The sequence below is a fragment of the Pan troglodytes genome, chromosome 2 (genome assembly GCF_028858775.2).
Source record: "Pan troglodytes isolate AG18354 chromosome 2, NHGRI_mPanTro3-v2.0_pri, whole genome shotgun sequence".
Classification (NCBI taxonomy): domain Eukaryota; kingdom Metazoa; phylum Chordata; class Mammalia; order Primates; family Hominidae; genus Pan; species Pan troglodytes.
In genome coordinates, this window is record NC_086015.1 from 187,425,147 (window position 1) to 187,444,542 (window position 19,396).

Sequence of the window (19,396 nt, forward strand, 5' to 3'; positions counted from 1 at the left end):
CACCTCCATGTAGGTTGCACAGAGTTGGACTTAGCAAGGTTTATTTGGAAGGGCACAGAGTCCAACCCACCCCAGGTCCTGAGGGTAGACTGGAGGGAAAGGGGGTGGACTTCAGTGGGCTTTCTTGCTGTGTTGGGTGCTCTTGGGGAAAGGCTGCGGGCCCAGCCAGAGCTGCAGCAGGATGACGGCATGGCATATGTGCAGGGCAGCAGAGCTGCAGGATGTGGAAGGGTATGTGTTCCAGGAGAGCTCAATGAGCCCCAGCACCAACAACCTGGAGATGAGAAACAGGTTCCACGTTTCATCCAGTTTCAAGGCCTGCAGACCTGCAGCTCCTCATGCCCCAGACATAAACCCCCAACAGGAACTCCCTATCCCTTCCCACTCCCCCAGTTGTCCCAGCTGGTACCTGAGCAGGTGTGTGAGCCAGCGTGCAGGCATAGCCCACAGGAGGTAGGGCAGTGTGTGGAAATACCAGACGTAGAACTGGTAGTGGAGGGAGCGGCTGAAGCAGATGCCAATGAAGTTGGAGGTGAAGAGGGTAGAAACGATCTGTATGCGGTGGTCAAGGTCAAGGGCAGGAGTGTGTGTGGGGGGACTATCCCAAAACAGAGGGGCAATAGTTTTTAGGTCACATAGCCCCCTGGCTCTGCCATTCCTTGATGCATGCCTTTGGGCAAGTTTATTAACCTCTCTGGACCTGCTCCTCAACCGAATATGGAATATGGAGAGAGTAATACCTAGGGCCATAAGGTCTTGTGGGTTTGAACCCCTAACTTACTGGCTGTGTGGCCTTGGTAAGTTACTTAACCTCATGAAGTCTTAATTTTTCCATCTGTAAAATGAGAATAGTAAATGTAAGTGTACCTCCCTGTCTCGAGGTCTCTTGTGAGCTTTCAATATTAGAACATATGTAAATCTCTTATGATAGTACCAGGGAGAGGTACTCATAAGAGTAGCTCGTATTTAGAATTAAGAATCAAATATACTTCAATATGTGAAGTGCTCAGCACAGTGGTGCAGAATAGGACTTCTATGATTGGGGTCCCCTTTCCTCGCCCAGGTCACCAGCTGTCAAGGGATACCTGACCAGCTGGCATCCAGTCAGGATACCTGACTCTGTCAGCACCTAGAGAGGGCAAGACTTACCTTCCCACAATTTAAAGGATATGGTTGGGCGTAAGGGGCTGGGGTGGAACCTTCCTTTTGGAGGGATCCCTCAGCAGCGACAAGATACTTTCCCCTGTCCTGGGGAAAAGCCATTCAGACAGTTATCAAGCCCCTTTTGTGAGTCAAACTCTAGACTCACCCCATGAGCTTAACTGACACTTCCCCCAAGCAGCCCCTAAGGCTTAGGCCCTTCACTCCTTCCCCCAACTCTGCCCATGGCACTACTGCCTTTTCTCACCTGTGCCACCTGCAGAGGGCAAACAGCAGGAGCAGGGTGAGGTGGGCAGTCAACAGGGCCAGGTGGAAGGCTCGATGCAGGAAGAGCGCCTCTGGGAGGAAGCGCCAGTTCACTGTCCAGCGGAACAGAAACTGGCGGCCAAGGTCAAAGGAGCGGGACAGGTAGCCGCTGGGGTTCTCCAGCAGGAAGGGCAGCCCCAGCACCACCTGAGGATTGGTGTGATGTCAGCAGAGCTGCCAAGGCTCGTTCCCAATGACCAGCCTTCATGCTACTCATTGAGGGGTGTGGGACTGGGATGTAGGCCTCAGAGGTTCCCCAATTCCCACTAGAAATAGCAGGAAAACCACGTCCCCCACCCCTACCCCAGGCCAGTGCCTGGGGCCAAAGAAGCTTAGGAGGCAGGTCATAACAATGCTTTAAGGTGTGGATTCACCTTAAAGTGTGGGCAGAGCAAGGAAGGCTCTCAGAAGCCAGGCAGGGTGGCTCATGCCCGAAATCCTAGCGCTTTGGGAGGCCAAGGCAGGAGGTTTGCTTGAGCCCAGGAGTTTGAGACCAGCCTGGGCAACCCAGCAAGAGCCCATCTCAAAACTTAAAATTAAAAAAAGCAAAAAGGCTCTCAGAGACCATCAAATTTAATACCCTGTTTTACAGCTATGGAAACTACAGCCTAGAGATAGTGGCTCCCTAGCTCAGAATCAACTCTAAAACCCTGTCTCTTGGCTTTGAGGGAGTCTCAGGGATAGAGCCCCTCAATCAAGACAAGTGGCTTCTCCTTGATTAGAAAGAGGAAGGGTGAGGTGGGGGTACCTGAAGGCCAGCACAGATGCCCAGCTTGGGGAGGGACCCACGGAAGCCAAACTGTGTGAGGAGAAGAAACAGTAACCCAGGGGCGAAGAGCAGCACATTCATCTTCACAGAGACTGCCAGGCTGGGGTGAGCAGGGGAGAGGAAGGGTGGAGATCAGCTCCAGGGCCGTGCACACAACACCCAAAGACATACCCCCCACCATCACCACAGCAACCTCCCCCCCGCCGCCACGCCAGCAAACTCCAGGATGGGACCTACACTCACAACTGTTGGAGGGAAGAGCCTGGAGTAGGCAGGAGGCAGATACATAGTCTCTATGCCTACTAGATGTGAATGAGCATATACTGAGTATTTAGAATGTGAAGGACTAATTCCAACAAGGAATGCTGTCTGGGAGGAAGACAGGATGGAAAGAGGGCATGTGTGTATGTTGGGGGATGGCAGGGCAGAAACTTTCTATAGATCCTGGACTCGCTTTGTGGAGCCCTGAGTGACCCATGCTGTCTTGGCTACTCCTTTACTCCCTCTGCTGCAGGAAAATGGGAAGAGATGGAAATGCAGAAAACGAGAGGGGGCCAGAAGGAAGAGGTGTTGACCTGAAAAAGCAGCAGCCCCAGCCCCAGCGCTGGGCCAGCAGGAGGTTGATACTGAGGAAGAGCAGCACCATGGCCACTGGGTCATTGAAGAGCCGCAGCACAAAGATGGAGTGGACACGGTAAGAGGCGCAGCACATGAAGAAAAAGACGAAGGGAGGTACCTAAAGGGAAAACACAGTAAGGTACAAGGTCAGCTCAGCAAGCCTGAGCCATCCCCACCACCCAGCCCTCCCAGGCTGGGGCCCTCTAGCCCTGGTAGCATGGACTTACCTTGCAGGTCTGGTGATAGATCAAGAAGACAAGCAGCAAGGTAGCCAGGTAGAGCACAGCAAAGATGTTCTGGGCCATGCGGATGTCAGTGCCTCGGCTGGTGGCATAGTACAACCCCATAAAGATGTACACGAAACCAGCTGGGTACCTGGAAGATGAGAGAAAATGTGAGCCTGGGTCAGGTCACACAGACTAGTACCTAACCAGCCCCTCGCATCCTCCCTGAACTTCCTGTCCCCACTCACACAAGTGGTCCGGTGTCACCCCGCAGTTGGGTATAGTCATAGGTACCATTGATGACGCCTTCTACCTCGGCCATGTAGGCCTTCCAGTCAATCTCTGTGTCTGGAAGAAGACAAGATGATCTGGTTACTTCTGAGTCTAGAACTTGTCTGCCACCCTCCCCATGCCTCCAGACCATCAAAACACAGACTTTCAGCCAATTCCCAGGGCTTCACTACCTCTTAATCTAACTCTTTATCTGAGATTCTCTGGGTGAACCCAGACATCTCAAACTCAACATTTCTATAAGTGAATTTGTGATCTTTCTTCCCATTCCAATCTACTCCCTTTCCTGGGTTCCGCAAATGGCACCACCGACCTCTTAGCTACCAGGTCACGGACCTGAGTAACATCTTTGATACTCCCTCCTCTCTCATTTGCAACCCTTCGTCAACAAGTTCTGCCTGTTCCTCACCGTAAATATCTCTATCTCATCCTTCTCTGCTACTACATACTCAAATTTGAGCCTAAAGTAATCTCTAGCCCCAATGATTATACAATAGCCTGCTAATTAGGCTCCTGACTTCTACTTTCACCCTGCTACAATATATTTTCCACCTCGTACACCAAAGAGCTCCTCCTAAAATACAAATCGTAACAGGCCTCTGCTTAAAACCTCTCAATGATTCCCCAAGACCCTTAAGATAAAGAAAACTCTGTATTATTCCCATTTTTAGAAGGGGAGCCTAAGAATTAATTAGGTTAAGTGACTGGCTTAAGATAATTGAGCTAGGATGGTGGAGTTGGGATTGAAGCTTGCAGGGTCCCAAGTTCTTAATTATCATGCTATCTTCTTAACAAAGCTTTCAAATTCCTTCATGATCTGGCCTCAGTTTCTGCATTCCCATCTCTTACTACTCCCTTCACTTGATTTCTACACTCTAGCTCTAAAAAAAATCATTTCAGTTCCTCAAAGGAACCAGGCTGTCTTTTTTTTTTTTTTTTTGAGACAGAGTCTCACTCTGTCACCCAGACTGGAGTGCAGTGGTACGATCTCAGCTCACTGCAACCTCCGCCTCCCGGGTTCAAGTGATTCTCCTGCCTCAGTCTCCCGAGTAGCTGGGACTACAGGTGTGTGCCACCATGCTTGGCTAATTTTTTAAGTTTTGTATTTTTAGTAGAGATGGGGTTTCATCGTGTTGGCCAGGCTGGTTTGTTTGTTTGTTTTTCTTTTGAGACAGGGTCTCGCTCAGCCACCCAGGCTGGAGTACAGTGGTGCGATCTCAGCTCACTGCAACCACCATCTCCCCGGTTCAAGCCATTTTCCCATCTCAGCCTCCCAGGTAGCTGGTATTACAGGCACTTGCCATCATGCCCAGCTAATTTTTCTATTTTAGTAGAGACAGGGTGTCAACATGTTGGCCAGGCTGGTCTTGAACTCCTGACCTCAGGTGATCTGCCCGCCTCGGGCTCCCAAAGTGCTAGGATTACAGGCATAAACCACCATGCCCAGCCAGGCTGGTCTTTAACTCCTGCCCCCAAGTGATCCGCCCACCTCAGCCTCCCAAAGTGCTGGGATTACAGGCATGAGCCACCGTGCCCAGCCTAACTGAATTTTTTTTTTTTTTTTTTTTTTGACACGGAGCTTGCTCTGTCACCCAGGCTGGAGTACAGTGGCGCAATCTCGGCTCACTGAAACCTCCACCTCCCGGGTTCAAGCAATTCTTCTGTCTCAACCTCCCGAGTAGCTGGGATTACAGGCATATGCCACCACACCCGGCTAATTTTTGTATTTTTAGTAGAGACAGGATTTCATCATGTTGGCCAGGCTGGTCTCAAATTCCTGACCTCAGGAGATCCACCCGCCTAGGCCTACCAAAGTGCTGGGATTACAGGCGTGTGCTGCTGCGCCCGGCCTAGCTGGAAATTTTTAATAGAGGATCCTCTGTCCACAGCACTCCTTCCCCTCACCTTTTTCTTCTTTCCTTAAATAGCTAATTCCTACCTTCCAAGGGTGGCTCTATGAAGCCTTTGCTGACTCCTCCAACCTGGTTTAAGTGACTTCCTATGCCCTTTATGGTATCCTGTGTTACTACTACCATGATTATGATGCATTATAATTGCCTGCTAACTTACTGTCCAGGCCCGAGTTAGAAATGCATCCTTTTTTTTTTTTTTTTTTTTTTTTTGAGACGGAGTCTTGCTCTGTCGCCCAGGCTGGAGTGCAGTGGCGTGATCTCGGCTCACTGAAAGCTCTGCCTCCCGGGTTCACGCCATTCTCCTGCCTCAGCCTCCCGAGTAGCTGGGACTACAGGCACCCGCCACCATGCCCGGCTAAATTCTTTTGTGTTTTTTTTTTAGTAGAGACGGGGTTTCACCGTGTTAGCCAGGATGGCCTCGATCTCCTGACCTCGTGATCCGCCCGCCTCGGCCTCCCAAAGTGCTGGGATTACAGGCGTGAGCCACCGCGCCCAGCAGAAATGCATCTCTTATTCACCACTGTACCTCTCTCTGGTAACCAGCATAATGCTAGGCATATAATAAGCACTAAATAAATATTTGTTGAATTAAGAGTCTTTAGCAAGAAAGCCAAGTGCCTTAAGCCTAGAGTATAGTTTCAGCCTGGAAAGGAGTAGCCAATAATGCCTAATGGACTCAAGTGGTCACAAGATGCCATCATTGAGAAGGGACGTTCAAAGATCACAGAACTGAACACATGGAAAAAGCTGAGATCCAGGAGGAGACCTGAGGTGTCCAAAGCCACAGAGAAAAGCGGCAGCAGCAGCAGTACAACAATTTTGGCTCAAATCTGACTTCTAAGCTGGTTTGCAGGCTGTAAGTTCAGTGCAGAAGGCCAATCTCTAGGGTATCCACCTCTGCCACGCGGGCAGATTAAGATCCGGTTTTCTATAGAGCAGGCTTGGCGCTCAGGTAAGGGAAATGGATGGGTTCGCAATTGACAAGTGAGTGGATACAGAGTCTGGTTTGGAGTTCCAGGTCTGAGATCCAGTTTGGGTCGCGGGTTCAGGTCTCCCTCCCTCCCCTCCCCTCCCCCTCGGCGCACTCACATGCCACCCTGTGAATGACCCAGAAGGTGATGCCCACCTCCGCCAGGCAGAGGCAGGCGGCCACCAGCAGCGTGTAGCGCGGCTCCCGCAGCAGCAGGCGCCGCTCTTGCCAGGCGCGCTGCAGCCATTGCTTGCAGAGTCCCGCTGCCTGGGCCGCGGAACCGGACCGGCCGCGTTTCCGCAGCCCAGCCGCCATCTTAACGGTGCGCCGCTTGTGTGGGCCCACCAACCCCGGAAACCCGAACCTTCGACACTTAGGTTCCGCTTCCCGTGCCTGGCGTCCCACCAGGCTAAGCGCCGATCCGAGTAGCCAGTCTTCATTTATTCCACTAAAATGTAATTTTTCTGCATTTGTCTCCTCTGATGCACTCCACGCTCCATAGGAGCAGGGACAATGTCTTACTCCTCAGTTTATACCCAGCCCTGGGTACACAGGCGCTAATTTAGAACGAATGTCCAGAAAAGCAACATTCCTGCCTACCTCCCCCACAACCGCTGAAGCCAGCATTCTACTTCGCCTGCGCTGGGAACATCTGTGTTCATGCTGTCTCTCCAGGAGGGCAAAGCCCCTGTTCGCGCCCCTCCTGCCTGCCCTTCGAGCCTTCCGGATGCTGAGAAAAATGAACCTTTCACTAATTTTCAGATTTCCTGATAAAAGTCATTCACATTGAAAATATGAGAGGACGCAGTGATGAGCCCACGTGAGTCTGACACCATGAGTGCGGCCCTAGGAAATGACTTGGCAGTACAGCCGGAGGATTCAGGGTCTGGACGATGGTTTTCCCAGCCGGAGGATTCTTCGAAGAGCGCTTAGTAAAGGACGGAAGTTCCACGTGTTTGTGTTGAGCAACTGCAGATGGTGGGCGGAGACACCAGGGCCCCGCCTTCTGCATCCTGCCTTCCGTATTGGCTGAAGGGCCGGCGGCTCTGGCTGCCCGGCGGTTGAGAGCATGGCCTCTCCAGGGGCCAGTAGGGCGCCTCCGGAGTTACCGGAGCGGAACTGCGGGTACCGCGAAGTCGAGTACTGGGATCAGCGCTACCAAGGCGCAGCCGATTCTGCCCCCTACGATTGGTTCGGGGACTTCTCCTCCTTCCGTGCCCTCCTAGAGCCGGAGCTGCGGCCCGAGGACCGTATCCTTGTGCTAGGTGGGTAATCCCGGGGCGGCCCCGCCAGGTAGAGCTGGCAGGACCGGCGCTGCATGGGCTTGGCCCGGTCCGCTTTCCTCCCGCCTGTCTACCCCTCTTGGAGGACGCCTGAGTTGGGACGCGAGATCCAGCTCCTTCAGAGTGCCGGCTGTATTTAGTCAAGGCAAACAGGAGTAAGAGATTGTTGGTCCCGGGGCCCTCTGGAGAAAGACAGTCCCTCAGAGTTTGAGCGTGGGGGGTACCCAAGACCCTGTCCGGACCCTCGGGAGGCAGGCAGCCTTGGGGACCGGATTGCTCAGAGGACCTAGTTCAAGTCGTAGCGCTAATTGACTTGTATAACTTAGGACAAGTCATGAACCCGTTCTGAGCTTTAGATTCAGTTCTAGAAATGGGACTGCGAGTTCACATCGGAGGCGGCACGCGCAGGCACCTCGAGAATAATGCCAAGCGCTTTTCTTTTTGCCCCTGGGCACTGGGAGCCAGAGTCACCTAGAGAGAGTCCTATCTGAAACTTGGTCCTATGCCTTAGAGAGTGAGAACAGCACCCTCTAGGGGTGGAGGGGAGATTGCCGCCCAGGGTGATACGATTCCCCAAAGGGAAGACGTGCTGGAGGAAAGGTAGGGCTCTGGGGTGTTCGGCTGACCTCTTGAGGTTCTCTCCTACTGTCAGCCTTGGAGGCGCTAGTAAAGTTTGAATGAGCAACAGGTTTTCTTCCAATTGTCGTTTTTACTTTGCTCTTTGTAAAAGCCTTTGTATGTTTAAGTGAAGTCTTTAATAAATAAAAAAGGTATATGTAATATATATGTAAGGTATAAATAACAAATCTAATGTGTGTGTCTATTCCACTCAGTTTGAGAAATAGAACATTACTAGGGATAGAAAAAAAGTATAATTTAGTGGTTAATAACTTGGCTGGGCGCGGTGGCTCACGCCATTAATCCAAGCACTTTGGGAGGCCAAGGCGGGTGGATCACCTGAGGTCGGGAGTTCGAGATCAGCCTGACCAACATGGAGAAACCCCATCTCTACTAAAAATACAAAAAATTAGTCGGGTATGGTGGTGCATGCCTATAATCCCAACTACTTGGGAGGCTGAGGCAGGAAAATCACTTGAACCAGGGAGGCGGAGGTTGCGGTGAGCCAAGATCATGCCATTGCACTCCAGCCTGTGCAAGGAGAGCAAAATTCTGTCTCAAAAAAAAAAAAGAAAGAAAAACTTGGACTCTGGGCTGGCCTCATGATTCACGCTCATAATCCCAGCACTTTGGGAGGCCAAGGTGGAAGGATCACTTGATCGCAGGAGGCAAGACCAGCCTGGGCAACATAGTGAGATCCCATCTCTACAAAAAATTTAGGCCAGAGCAGTGGCTTATGCTTGTAATCACAACACTTTGGGAGACCAAGGTGGGTGGATCATTTGAGGTCAGGAGTTCAAGACAAGCCTGGCCAACATGGTGAAACCCCGTCTCTACTAAAAATACAAAAATCATCCAGAATTGGTGGCACGTGCCTGTAATCCCAGGTACTTGGGAGGCTGAGGCAGGAGAATCACTTGAGCCCAGGTGGTGGAGGTTGCAGTGAGCCGAGATTGCACCACTCCACTCCAGCCTGGGTGACAGAGTAAGACCCTGTCTCAAAAAAAAAAAAAATTAAAACTTAGCTGGGCATGGTGGCCTGTGCCCATAGTCCGAGTTACTCAAGAGGCTGAGGCAGGAGGATCATTTGAGCCAGGAGATCCAGGCTGCAGTGAGCTGTGATGGCTCCAATGGGCTCCAGCCTAGGTGACAGAATGAGACCCTGTCTCAAAACAAAGCAAAACAAAAAACAAACAAACAAAAAACCACCTTGGACTCTAGAGGCAGTGAATTATGTTGGAATCTTGGCTCGGCTTATACTGGCTGTGTAATCCTGGACAAAATACTTGAATTTCTGTGCTTCCATTTTCTCAAACTTAAAAACATAAGTATGTTTATTAATTGGGCTTTAAGATGATTAAATGAGCATGAAGGATACCTAGAACAATGCCTGGCAAAATGAAAAGTATATTAAAGGTTCTCTGTGTGGTCCTCCTAAAACCCCTTCTCCCCACAAGTAAACACTTCCTTGAATCTGTGATTTTAAACCATTGCACTTATTTATAGATTTACCTTAGATCTATGTTTTCTCAAGCTTTAGTGTGTATCAAAATTACCTGGGGAACTAGACTGCACTGTGAGATTCTAATTCCAGGGATGGTCTAATGTGGGTCTCAGGAATCTGTATGTTCAACAAGCTTCACAGCAGATTCTTATGCTGGTGATTGGCAGAGTAACACTGCCTTAAAATCTGCTTGACTGGTTTTTCACCAAACTGATGCTTTAAAAAAAATCTGCTTGACTGGGAACTATCCTTTTCTGGATAGGAGGGGCAAGAAGTCTAAAAATCAAAAGGGGAATTTCTAGAATCCCCAAGATGTAAGAACAGGACCCACAACTTGGGGAATACTCTTCGTTACATTCCACCTCAACAGACTTAAGTTGAGTGCCTGATAAGAGCCAGAGAATGTGCTGGGCCCTTTCTAACTTACTTAATCCTTATGACAACCCCTAAAGACAAGTCAAAAGTATTAAGAGACTTACTCCAGGTTAGGGGTCTGTAAACTTTGTTTGAAAATGGCCAAACAAGTAAATTTTTTAGGCTTTGCAGGCTACACAGTCTCTTTTACAATGACTCGGTTCCGCTATTGTAGTGGAAAAGCAGCTACAGACAATACAAAAGTGAATGACGGCCGGGCGGGGTGGCTCACGCCTGTAATCCCACCACTTTGGGAGGCCGAGGCGGGTGGGTCACCTGAGGTCAGGAGTTCGAGAGCAGCCTGGCCAGCATGGTGAAACCCCGTCTCTACTAAAAATATAAAATCAGCCGGGTGTGGTGGCAGGCACCTGTAATCCCAGCTACTCCAGAGGCTGAGGCAAGAGAATTAATTGCTTGAACCAGGGAGGCGGAGGTTGCAGTGAGCCAAGATTTCACCACTGCACTCCAGCCTGGGTGACAGGGTGAAACTCCATCTCAAAAAAAAAAAAAAAAAAAAAAAAAAGTGAATGAGAATAGCCATGTTTCAATATAACTTTATCTAGCAAAATAGGTGGCAAGCTGCATTTGGCAACCCCTGCACTCATTGTCTTAGATTGAGTTCCCCAGAAGCAAATCCTGAGATGAGGATTCATGTCCAAGTTACTTGTCAAGAATGTGCTCCCAGGAGAATTGGTAAGAGCTAGAGGGAACAGAGAAAGGGAAGAAGCAAAGTTTCCCTGAAGGTAGTTTCAGCCTGAAGAGTCACAGATGTACACCATTAGAAGCAAACACACACCAAAACCCAGGGATATAAAAATTAAAATCGGTAAAAAGACTCCCAGGGCATCTGGTCAGAACACTGACAGTGTCCACTACTGTCATGCAGCAAGGAAGTGGTAAAGTAAGGGTGCTTTGTGACACCACACAGATGGGAGTAGGGAGGCATCTGGAACTCTTAAAACTGGTAAAATGACTACATTGTGAATTATAGCCTAATGGTCATATTGATATAGCTAACAATGGAATGTTACGACTGAAGGTGAGTGGGCCTCTTGAAAACTGGGAGGCAGTTGAACACAGTGGTTTAAGAGCTCTGGCTCTGGAGCAATAGAGGCCTGGGTCCAAATTCTGGCTCTTCCACTGACTATGTGACCTTGAGAAAGTTTCTTACCATTTTCCTCAATTTTCCCATGTAGAAAATGGGAATGGTAATAATAGTGTCTTTTTTTTTTTTTTTTTTACATGGAGTCTCGTTCTGTTGCCCAGGCTGGAGTGCAGTGGTGCAATCTCAGCTCACTGCAAACTCCACCTCCTGGGTTCAAGCGATTCTCCTGCCTCAGCCTTCCGAGTAGCTGGGATTACAGGCGCCCACCACCACACCTGGCTAATTTTTGTATTTTTAGTAGAGACGGGGTTTCACCATGTTGGCCAGGCTGGTCTCCGATTCCTGACCTCAAGTGATCTGCCCGCCTCGGCCTCCCGAAGTGCTGGGATTACAGGCATGAGCCACTGTGCCCAGCCAATAGTATCCTTTATATGGCTCTACCGTGAAAGTAAACTGAAATAATTCTTATAAATGCTTAACATAGTACCTAGTGTTCAATGACTGTTAGCTATTATTATTTTTATTGAAAATGGGAATCAGAGAGGCAGTTTACCCAGGACTGTTCAGAGAACAGAGTACCCTGTTGGAAGACTCGTGTGTCTGGTCCCCATGGCTGAGACATCCTCATAGCAAATGAATGTATATGGATGGCTGGCCCCACTTTGCTGTTATTGAGCTTCTCCAATTTGCTATGCTTGCTTGACTTCATGCTCTGTAGGAATCTTCTTGTTTTTTTAGAGACAGGGTATTGCTCTGTCCCCAGGCTGGAGTGCAGTGGTGTCATCTTGGCCCACTGCAGCCTCTTGAACTCCTATGCTTAAGCGATTCTTTGGAATCTTTTGATCATAATCAAAAATTAATTTGGAAGCAGCCGGGTGCGGTGGCTCATGCCTGTAATCCCAGCACTTCGAGAGGCGGAGGCGGGCAGATCACAAGGTCAGGAGATTGAGACCATCCTGGCTAACACGGTGAAACCCCGTCTCTACTAAAAAAAAAAAAAAAAGAAATTAGCCGGGCGTGGTGGCGGGCGCCTGTAGTCCCAGCTACTCGGGAGGCTGAGGCAGGAGAATGGCGTGAACCTGGGAGGCGGAGCTTGCAGTGAGCGGAGATCGAGACTCCATCTCAAAAAAAAATATATTAATTTGGAATCAATTTGACTTCCAATTTAGATTTCCTATAAAGAGAAAAGGGACTGGCCAGAGGATTCAACTCCTGTTCCCATGATGGCTATTTTTCTTGTTATAAATTAGTAAATTGGCATTCTGGCTTATATTTCAATCTCTTGGTGTTGAGTTAGGATCCACTCAGCTCTAGGCCCTCATGTGATGTATTCTTGGATATGGATCAATTCTCCAAGGCTCTACTTCCCTCAGGCTCCACTTTGGAAGGCAGTGGCTTTCCCAAGCCCCTTCTCAGTTGCTGGCCCCAAATCTCTGAGTCAACAGAATCAAAAGTCACTGCATGTAAAAATGACTGCCCCAGTGACCAGCTTTTGTTTCCCCTTCACCTTTGGTAAAGTTATCTTGGAAGATGCCATCCTGTACTAAGGAGAACAAAGGAAGGAAAGCTGGATTTGTCCACAGTTTGGCAGAGCTCTACAGGTATATGAGGTCAGGTGTGGGGGTAATGAAGGGATTGTGGGTCAGCAAACCCAGTGGGATTTCAACCTGGAACTAAGTCAGGTTCTGCCACCCTTACCCCCATCCCATGTGCTGTATCTATCATGGCTTTTTGTGGCTTCAACTTTGGGAAGCACATGTTGGGTTTTCCTAGGCAAGATAGTTTTCCTTGAGCCCCAGGGCTTGAAGAGGAACATGGGAAGGGGCAGCTGGGGAGCAAGCAGCCAGCTGCCTCTGGGTACATTGTCCAGGTGCCAAACCCTGATAGATTAGGGCTATCCCAACTGCTGATCCCATGATCCTCTTAGGGAGGCAAGTGGGGATTAAAGGAAATCTAATCCCAAGAGCTGAAGATCCCCAGTGGGGCTGTCAAGAGCTGTCACCCAGCTCCATTGTCAAGCTGGGACTGGCCATAGGAGGGCCTGGAAGAGGCCACTGGATCTTCTAAGGAAGTCATGCCCATTGGACTATAGATCCACATCCACTCCTCTCACCTCTATCCCTTCTCCATCCTGACCTTACCCCCTTTGGGACTGCTTTCCAGGCACTTCCTACCAGAGTGTTGGGAAGTTGTCAAGACTCTGTTCTTCAAGACTTTGCTTGGTTGTCAGCTCCCCGGAAACTCTTGGCTGACTCACCTGAGGTGAGGTCCAGACCTTCCTGTGTGCTCTCACAGCCTGTCTCTATTGAAACACTCATCATGTTTTGCAGCAACTGTCTGATGACACATTTGTTCCTCCTACTGGAGCATGAGCTCCTTGAGGGCAGGGACTTTTATTCATGGGCAGAGCCTAATATGTAGTGCTCAATACATACATTAAGAATTGCGGCCAGGTGTGGTGGCTCATGCCTGTAATTCCAGCACTTTAGGAGGCCAAGGCAGGTGGATCACCTGAGGTCAGGACCAGCCTGACCAACATGGTGAAACCCCGTCTCTATTAAAATACAAAATTAGCTGGGCATGGTGGTGCATGCCTGTAGTCCCAGCTACTTGAGGTTGAGGCAGGAGAATTGCTTGAACCCAGCAGGCGGAGGTTGCAGTGAGCCGAGATCGCACCTCTGCACTCCAGCCTGGGCGACAAGAGTGAAACTCCATCTCAAAAAAAAAAAAAAAAAAAAGAAAAAGAAAAGAAAAGAAAAGAAAAAAAGAATTGCAAGGAATTAGTCAGCTCCACTGTGTGTCCCCACCTAGTTTCCCCTTCACTTGTTAATTCTGTTTTGGAAAACAAAGTAGAATAACCCCTAACATGAGGCCTTCCCAGGGTTGATATCTTCTGAGGTTTTCTAAGAGGTTGGGGATTAGGATAATACTAATTCATATCATTATTATGCTACTAATAATATTATGGTCCTAATGATACCAGTATTATCCCCATTTTGAATTTGAGGAAACTGAGGCTCAAAGAGTTGAATGATTTGCCATGGCTGTGTGACTAGGAATATCAGAACCCAAATCTCTGAACTCCTAACTTTAGAGCTCCTTCAGCTACTCTACAGTTCTTAGTTCTTTTTTTTTTTTTTCTTTTTTTGAGACGGAGTTTCGCTCTTGTCACCCAGGCTAGAGTGCAATGGCACAATCTTGGCTCACCGCAATCTCCGCCTCCCGGGTTCAAGCAATTCTCCTGCCTCAGCCTCCCAAGTAGCTGGGATTACAGGCATGTGCCACCATGCCTGGCTAATTTTGTATTTCTAGTAGAGATGGGGTTTCTCCATGTTGGTCAGGCTGGTCTTGAACTCCTGACCTCAGGTGACCCGCCCTCCTCGGCCTCCCAAAGTGCTGGGATTACAGGCGTGAACCACTGCGCCCGGCCCCTAGCTCTTAGTTCTTAAGTTTAATGCATCACATCCTGTATATGGCCTACGTATTATTATCTTCATTTTTCTGAATAGGAAATCCAAGTTTTAGCCAGGCGTGGCGGCACGCGCCTGTAATCCCAGCTCCTCAGAAGGCTGAGGCAGGAGAATCGCTTAAACCCGGGAGGCGGAGGTTGCAGTGAGCCGAGATTACACCACTGTACTCCAGCCTGGGCGACCGAGTGAGAATTCATCTCAAAAAAAAAAAAAAAAAAAAAAAATCCATGTTTCTACTATTTAAACAACTTGTCCCAGCCCACACAGCTAGGAGTGATAGAGCCAGGGTTTGCACCCAGGCCTGTGCGATTCCAAGGCTTGTGCTTTTTCTGCACTCTGCCACCTCCTCTCAGTACTGGAGGGTTTGGACTGAGAGAAAACGGGGCCAAGAGTGGATGGATATTCAGGGGGAGGTGAGAACCAAAGCTAACGTAGCTCTTTTGCTACCCATTCCCTCCCACCCCAGGTTGCGGGAACAGTGCCCTGAGCTACGAGCTGTTCCTCGGAGGCTTCCCTAATGTGACCAGTGTGGACTACTCATCAGTCGTGGTGGCTGCCATGCAGGCTCGCTATGCCCATGTGCCGCAGCTGCGCTGGGAGACCATGGATGTGCGGAAGCTGGACTTCCCCAGTGCTTCTTTTGATGTGGTGCTCGAGAAGGGCACGCTGGATGCCCTGCTGGCTGGGGAACGAGATCCCTGGACCGTGTCCTCTGAAGGTGTCCACACTGTGGACCAGGTGTTGAGTGAGGTGAGGGAGCAACAAGAGAGGAAAGCAGATCAATAGGTGGGGCTGCGGGGTTGAGGTTTCAGGGGACTGGAAGAAATCAGAAGCCAGCAGCATGTTTTGGAGCAAGTAGTGGGTCACCCTCAGGAGTGTGGCTCTCTGAAGGAAGGGAAGGGTTAAGCGGGGTCGAGATTTATAGAGGCGGCTGGAGTAGTCAGGCTCACAAAGGCTGACGTGTGGTTACTGGGTTGCCATAGGGATGAGGTAGCAGCCAGGTTCCTGACAGGTGACAGAGACTGCCAAGGTGAGCAGTTATAGGAAAGTGGTACCCCTATACCTGATATCACTCCTATACCCCTCCCTGAATAGAATATAGCCCTAATCCCAAGGAATGGCCAGGGGCAGAGAAAGTGGCTCACTCTTTGCCATGGAAAGCCTGAGCTACAGATGTGGGGTGGTTCCTGAGGTTTGACTGGGAGGGCATCTGGAGCAGTACTGACCTTTGAGAACCTGAAGATCCACTTCTCACCAATGGCTTCTCTGTCTGCCTTGCAGGTGAGCCGCGTGCTTGTCCCTGGAGGCCGGTTCATCTCAATGACTTCTGCTGCCCCCCACTTTCGGACCAGACACTATGCCCAAGCCTGTTATGGCTGGTCCCTGAGGCATGCTACCTATGGCAGCGGTTTCCACTTCCATCTCTACCTCATGCACAAGGGCGGGGAGCTCAGTGTGGCCCAGCTGGCTCTGGGGGCCCAAATCCTCTCACCCCCCAGACCTCCCACCTCACCTTGCTTCCTTCAGGACTCAGATCATGAGGACTTCCTTAGTGCCATTCAGCTCTGAGGCCAGAGCATGGTCCTCCGCCCTTCCTGCCATTCTGCCCTGGGCTCCTCAGGTAGCTGGAATTCCTGACTCAGGACTTGGGGTTGGGTCCAAGGTGCTTACATCCCAGGGGCCTCATGCCTAAGATAGAGGGTGGGAGCGAACCCACATGAACCAATACAGCCCAGCTCCAACTAGATCCAGATTCCAGGTTTCTTGCTTCTTTCTTGGGTTCCTCAGTTCTCTCCTGGGTTCCCCAACCTCCTCTGCCACCACACCAAACCACCAGTGATGCATCCCCTGGGGCAATGCTCATTATAACCCCTCTGCACACCAGCCAGCCTGGAGACCATTGTTCCTGGGGCCTGTTACTGATCCTCATCTAGCCTTGATTTATCCACAGGAGACTGCAGGCTTTGAACCTAGATTGCTTTATGTTTCTCACCCTAGCTCCATCCCCAACACTGGTGACCAGTCACGCCTGGGTTGTATCTCTACCCAAGGAGGCCACATCATAATGATATTCCCAGGCCAGGCTGGCCTGTCTGTCTTACTTGGCAACCGTCCCTCACCAGCAACATGCACCTGAGATTCCCAAGTACCTGCCCCCCCTCCCATTTTGGCCTGGCTCCTGAGACCTAAGCAGCGGCCACACACACACAGGGGGGTCTGTGTTTATTCACACACTCCTGGTACAGTGAGGATGGAGGAACATTTACAAAGGGCACCCCTGGGTTGAGAACATCTCCGGGGCCACAGATGTCATCCAAAGGTTCAGAGCAGTCCCCATTTGGGTTCCCAGGGGCAAGACGCAGGGGTCCAAGGTAAAATCGGATCTGGGCCCTTGGAAGGTGATGATACCTTGGGGAGAAGGGGTCTGCCAGAAAGCCTCCTGGGGTCAGGCCTGGGCAGACTGGCCATGTGGTTGGTAACCGTGTCGGGGGCTTGTCTCACCCCAGCCTCAACACCCATCCTATCTGCCAGGCGCAGAAGAGCGTGGCCGAGACTGAGGGGAGGGCAGGAACCATGAGCAGAGCCAGTAAACAAAGAGTCGGATATAAAAATACAAATGTGCTGAGGAAGTCCCTTAGAAAGAGGCTGAGGCTGGGGTCACGCCAGACAGGGGTGGGGGCGAGGAACGGCCCGGAGGACTGGGCTCAAGTGGGTGGAAAGCTCATGCAAGTACGCAGCCAAACATCCCTGGCCGCGCGCGGTCCGACACCGGCGGCCGCCCGGTCTGCAGACCAGACTGGCCGGAGGGGGGCGGGGCAGGGGAGCCGTGCGGGAGGGGGCGGGCCGGGGGCTGGGGGCCGCGGGTCTCCGTGTCCGTTCCGGTGTGCGGGGTGGGGCTGCGGCCCGAGGTTTTAAAGTGCATGAGCGCGGCGGCGGGTTCCGGGCGGGTCCGCGCCGCCGCTACCGCGGCCGCCGTGGTGCTGAAGCGGACAGCTCCGGAGTGCCTGGCGGCGGCGGCGGCACGGCCCCGCAGCCCCCGCCCGCGGGCGCCTGGGCCGGGGCGGGGGGGCGCCGGCAGCCGCATCGCCGGCCCGCGCTCCTGGCCGCTGCGAGGCTGGGCCCGGAGCCCGCCGCCCGAGCCGGCGCGTCTACACTCCGGACGGCGGCTTCTCCCCCATCCCCTTCAGCACGTCGTCTATCCGGTCATCCTCGATCACCACTGCGCAGGGAGAAAGCGCGTCAGCCGCGCAGCCTCGGGGGGCGGCGGCGATGAGAATGAGCCCCGCGTCCTAGCTTCCCGCGCAGCTACTGCCCGTGGCCCAGCGACGCCCCTCGGAACCCTGTGCCGCGGTGTCCTCCCCGTCCGAACTCTTCTGGAGACCCAACCTGCCGCCAAGCCTAGACCCCCTCCCCTCCCGATGGCGGAACGCCCCTCTTCCAAAGGCTCCAGCTATTCTCCCTCCCAGTGCGAGCCCTCCTGCCACCTGAGCCTTCCTCCCTCTGAGTTGATCAGAAACCTCTTGCTCACGGAATCCCCCTCTTCAACCCGCACTTCAACAGATCCCCCTGCTCAAATGGGGCTCAAACCGAGTATCCAGCTGGTCCAGCCCTCTCCTCAACCTGAGCCCTCTCGCCGCTGGAACCCCTCTTCCGATCCTGGCACCAACAGAGCTCCCCTCCCCATGCAAACAACCAAGACAAGCGGACCCCCGGCCTCCTGCCCTCTCTTGTTAGACGCCCCTCTCGACCCGAAGGTTCTTCGTACTGTCCACCGACTCAGTATTTGATCCCAAAGAATCAGCCCGTTACCCCGTGTTCCCACTTCCGTGCAGCCCCAAATGCCCCGACCGGCCCCTCCCCCTCGCCCGGGTGCCAGGGCTCTGCTTCCAGAGGTGGCGAGCATCGAATCCGGGGCACCGTGTTCCCGGGAGAAGGGAAGAGGGGGACACACACTGCAGCGGGGACCCCCCCCTCCAGCCCGGGCCGAAGAGCGGCTGGTGCGCTGGTCTGCGGCAAGAGCTGCGGGCACTCGGCGGGGAACGGCAGCCGGGGGCGCCCGGCGGAGGGTTTCTGGGTCAGGCGGCGACTCCGGGCCCGGGCCGCGTACCTCGCTTGGCTCGGCCGATCTGGCCCAGCTTGGGGGGTCGCTTGGCCTGGTTGCCCGCGAAGAAGGAGTTGGTGTCCTGCAGGCGGCAGCTGAAGGAGAGGTCGGAGCCCTCGGGGTCTGCGCCGAAGCGGCCCATCTTGTCTTCGCTGTAGGGCAGGATCTCGGACATGGCGGGCGCGGGGTGGGCGCGGGGCGGGAGCGGGACTGCGGCGGGGCGCGGGCGGCGGGCTTGCTGCCGGACCGGCCCTACCTCAGCAGGGGAGCCGGCGGAAGGATGAAGTCATGCAGCATCCGGGGCTGAGGAGCCAAGCGGGGCCTCCTCCCCCGCGCCTCCGCCTCCCGGGCCGCTGGGCAGGCGGCGGCGGCGGCGGTGGCGGGGACCGGGCGGGGGCGGGGGCGGGGGGCGGGGGTGGCGGCGGCGGCGGCAAGAGCGGAATGACGATGAGCGCCCGACTGCGGCAGAGCACGGCGGGCGGGGCGCGGTGGAGGCGGGGCGGGCACTGGCCAGGGGAAAGAGGCGGGGCCGGGGGCAGGAGCGCGCCCAGCTACCCCCGGAACAGAGGCAGCTGGAGTGGGAGGTTCCCGCACTGTGGCGGGGAATGGCCAGCACGTGGGTCTTGGGGAATAGTACCAGCCAACCCG

At 52.6% G+C, this 19,396-nt stretch overlaps 3 protein-coding genes across 5 annotated transcripts; 1 reads left to right on the forward strand and 2 right to left on the reverse strand.

The window, feature by feature from the left end:
* Nucleotides 1–24: 24 nt before the first annotated feature.
* ALG3 (ALG3 alpha-1,3- mannosyltransferase) lies at nt 25–6,941 on the reverse strand. Of its 3 annotated transcripts, none has more exons than XM_054681289.2 (9): nt 6,853–6,941; nt 3,327–3,426; nt 3,082–3,229; nt 2,812–2,972; nt 2,216–2,336; nt 1,409–1,614; nt 1,171–1,248; nt 410–553; nt 25–274 (listed from the first exon to the last, which is right to left on the reverse strand). In XM_054681289.2, the coding sequence occupies exons 2-9, from the start codon at nt 3,398–3,400 to the stop codon at nt 112–114; spliced, it is 1,095 nt and encodes a 364-aa protein (XP_054537264.1). In that variant the 5' UTR covers nt 3,401–3,426; nt 6,853–6,941; the 3' UTR covers nt 25–111. The 3 variants fall into 3 exon arrangements, with proteins under 3 accessions (XP_054537264.1, XP_054537261.1, XP_054537263.1); XM_054681286.2 differs by lacking the exon at nt 6,853–6,941 and adding an exon at nt 6,372–6,567; XM_054681288.2 differs by lacking the exon at nt 6,853–6,941 and adding an exon at nt 6,409–6,540.
* Nucleotides 6,942–7,262: 321 nt separating this feature from the next.
* EEF1AKMT4 (EEF1A lysine methyltransferase 4) lies at nt 7,263–16,393 on the forward strand. The gene is made up of 3 exons (XM_003310148.7): nt 7,263–7,517; nt 15,113–15,396; nt 15,928–16,393. Exons 1-3 carry the CDS (start codon nt 7,322–7,324, stop codon nt 16,213–16,215), a joined length of 768 nt encoding a protein of 255 aa, XP_003310196.1. The 5' UTR covers nt 7,263–7,321; the 3' UTR covers nt 16,216–16,393.
* A 459-nt stretch (nt 16,394–16,852) lies between these two features.
* Nucleotides 16,853–19,191, reverse strand: CAMK2N2 (calcium/calmodulin dependent protein kinase II inhibitor 2). Its single transcript, XM_001149517.6, has 2 exons — nt 18,755–19,191; nt 16,853–17,866 (listed from the first exon to the last, which is right to left on the reverse strand). Exons 1-2 carry the CDS (start codon nt 18,921–18,923, stop codon nt 17,796–17,798), a joined length of 240 nt encoding a protein of 79 aa, XP_001149517.1. The 5' UTR covers nt 18,924–19,191; the 3' UTR covers nt 16,853–17,795.
* Nucleotides 19,192–19,396: the final 205 nt, after the last annotated feature.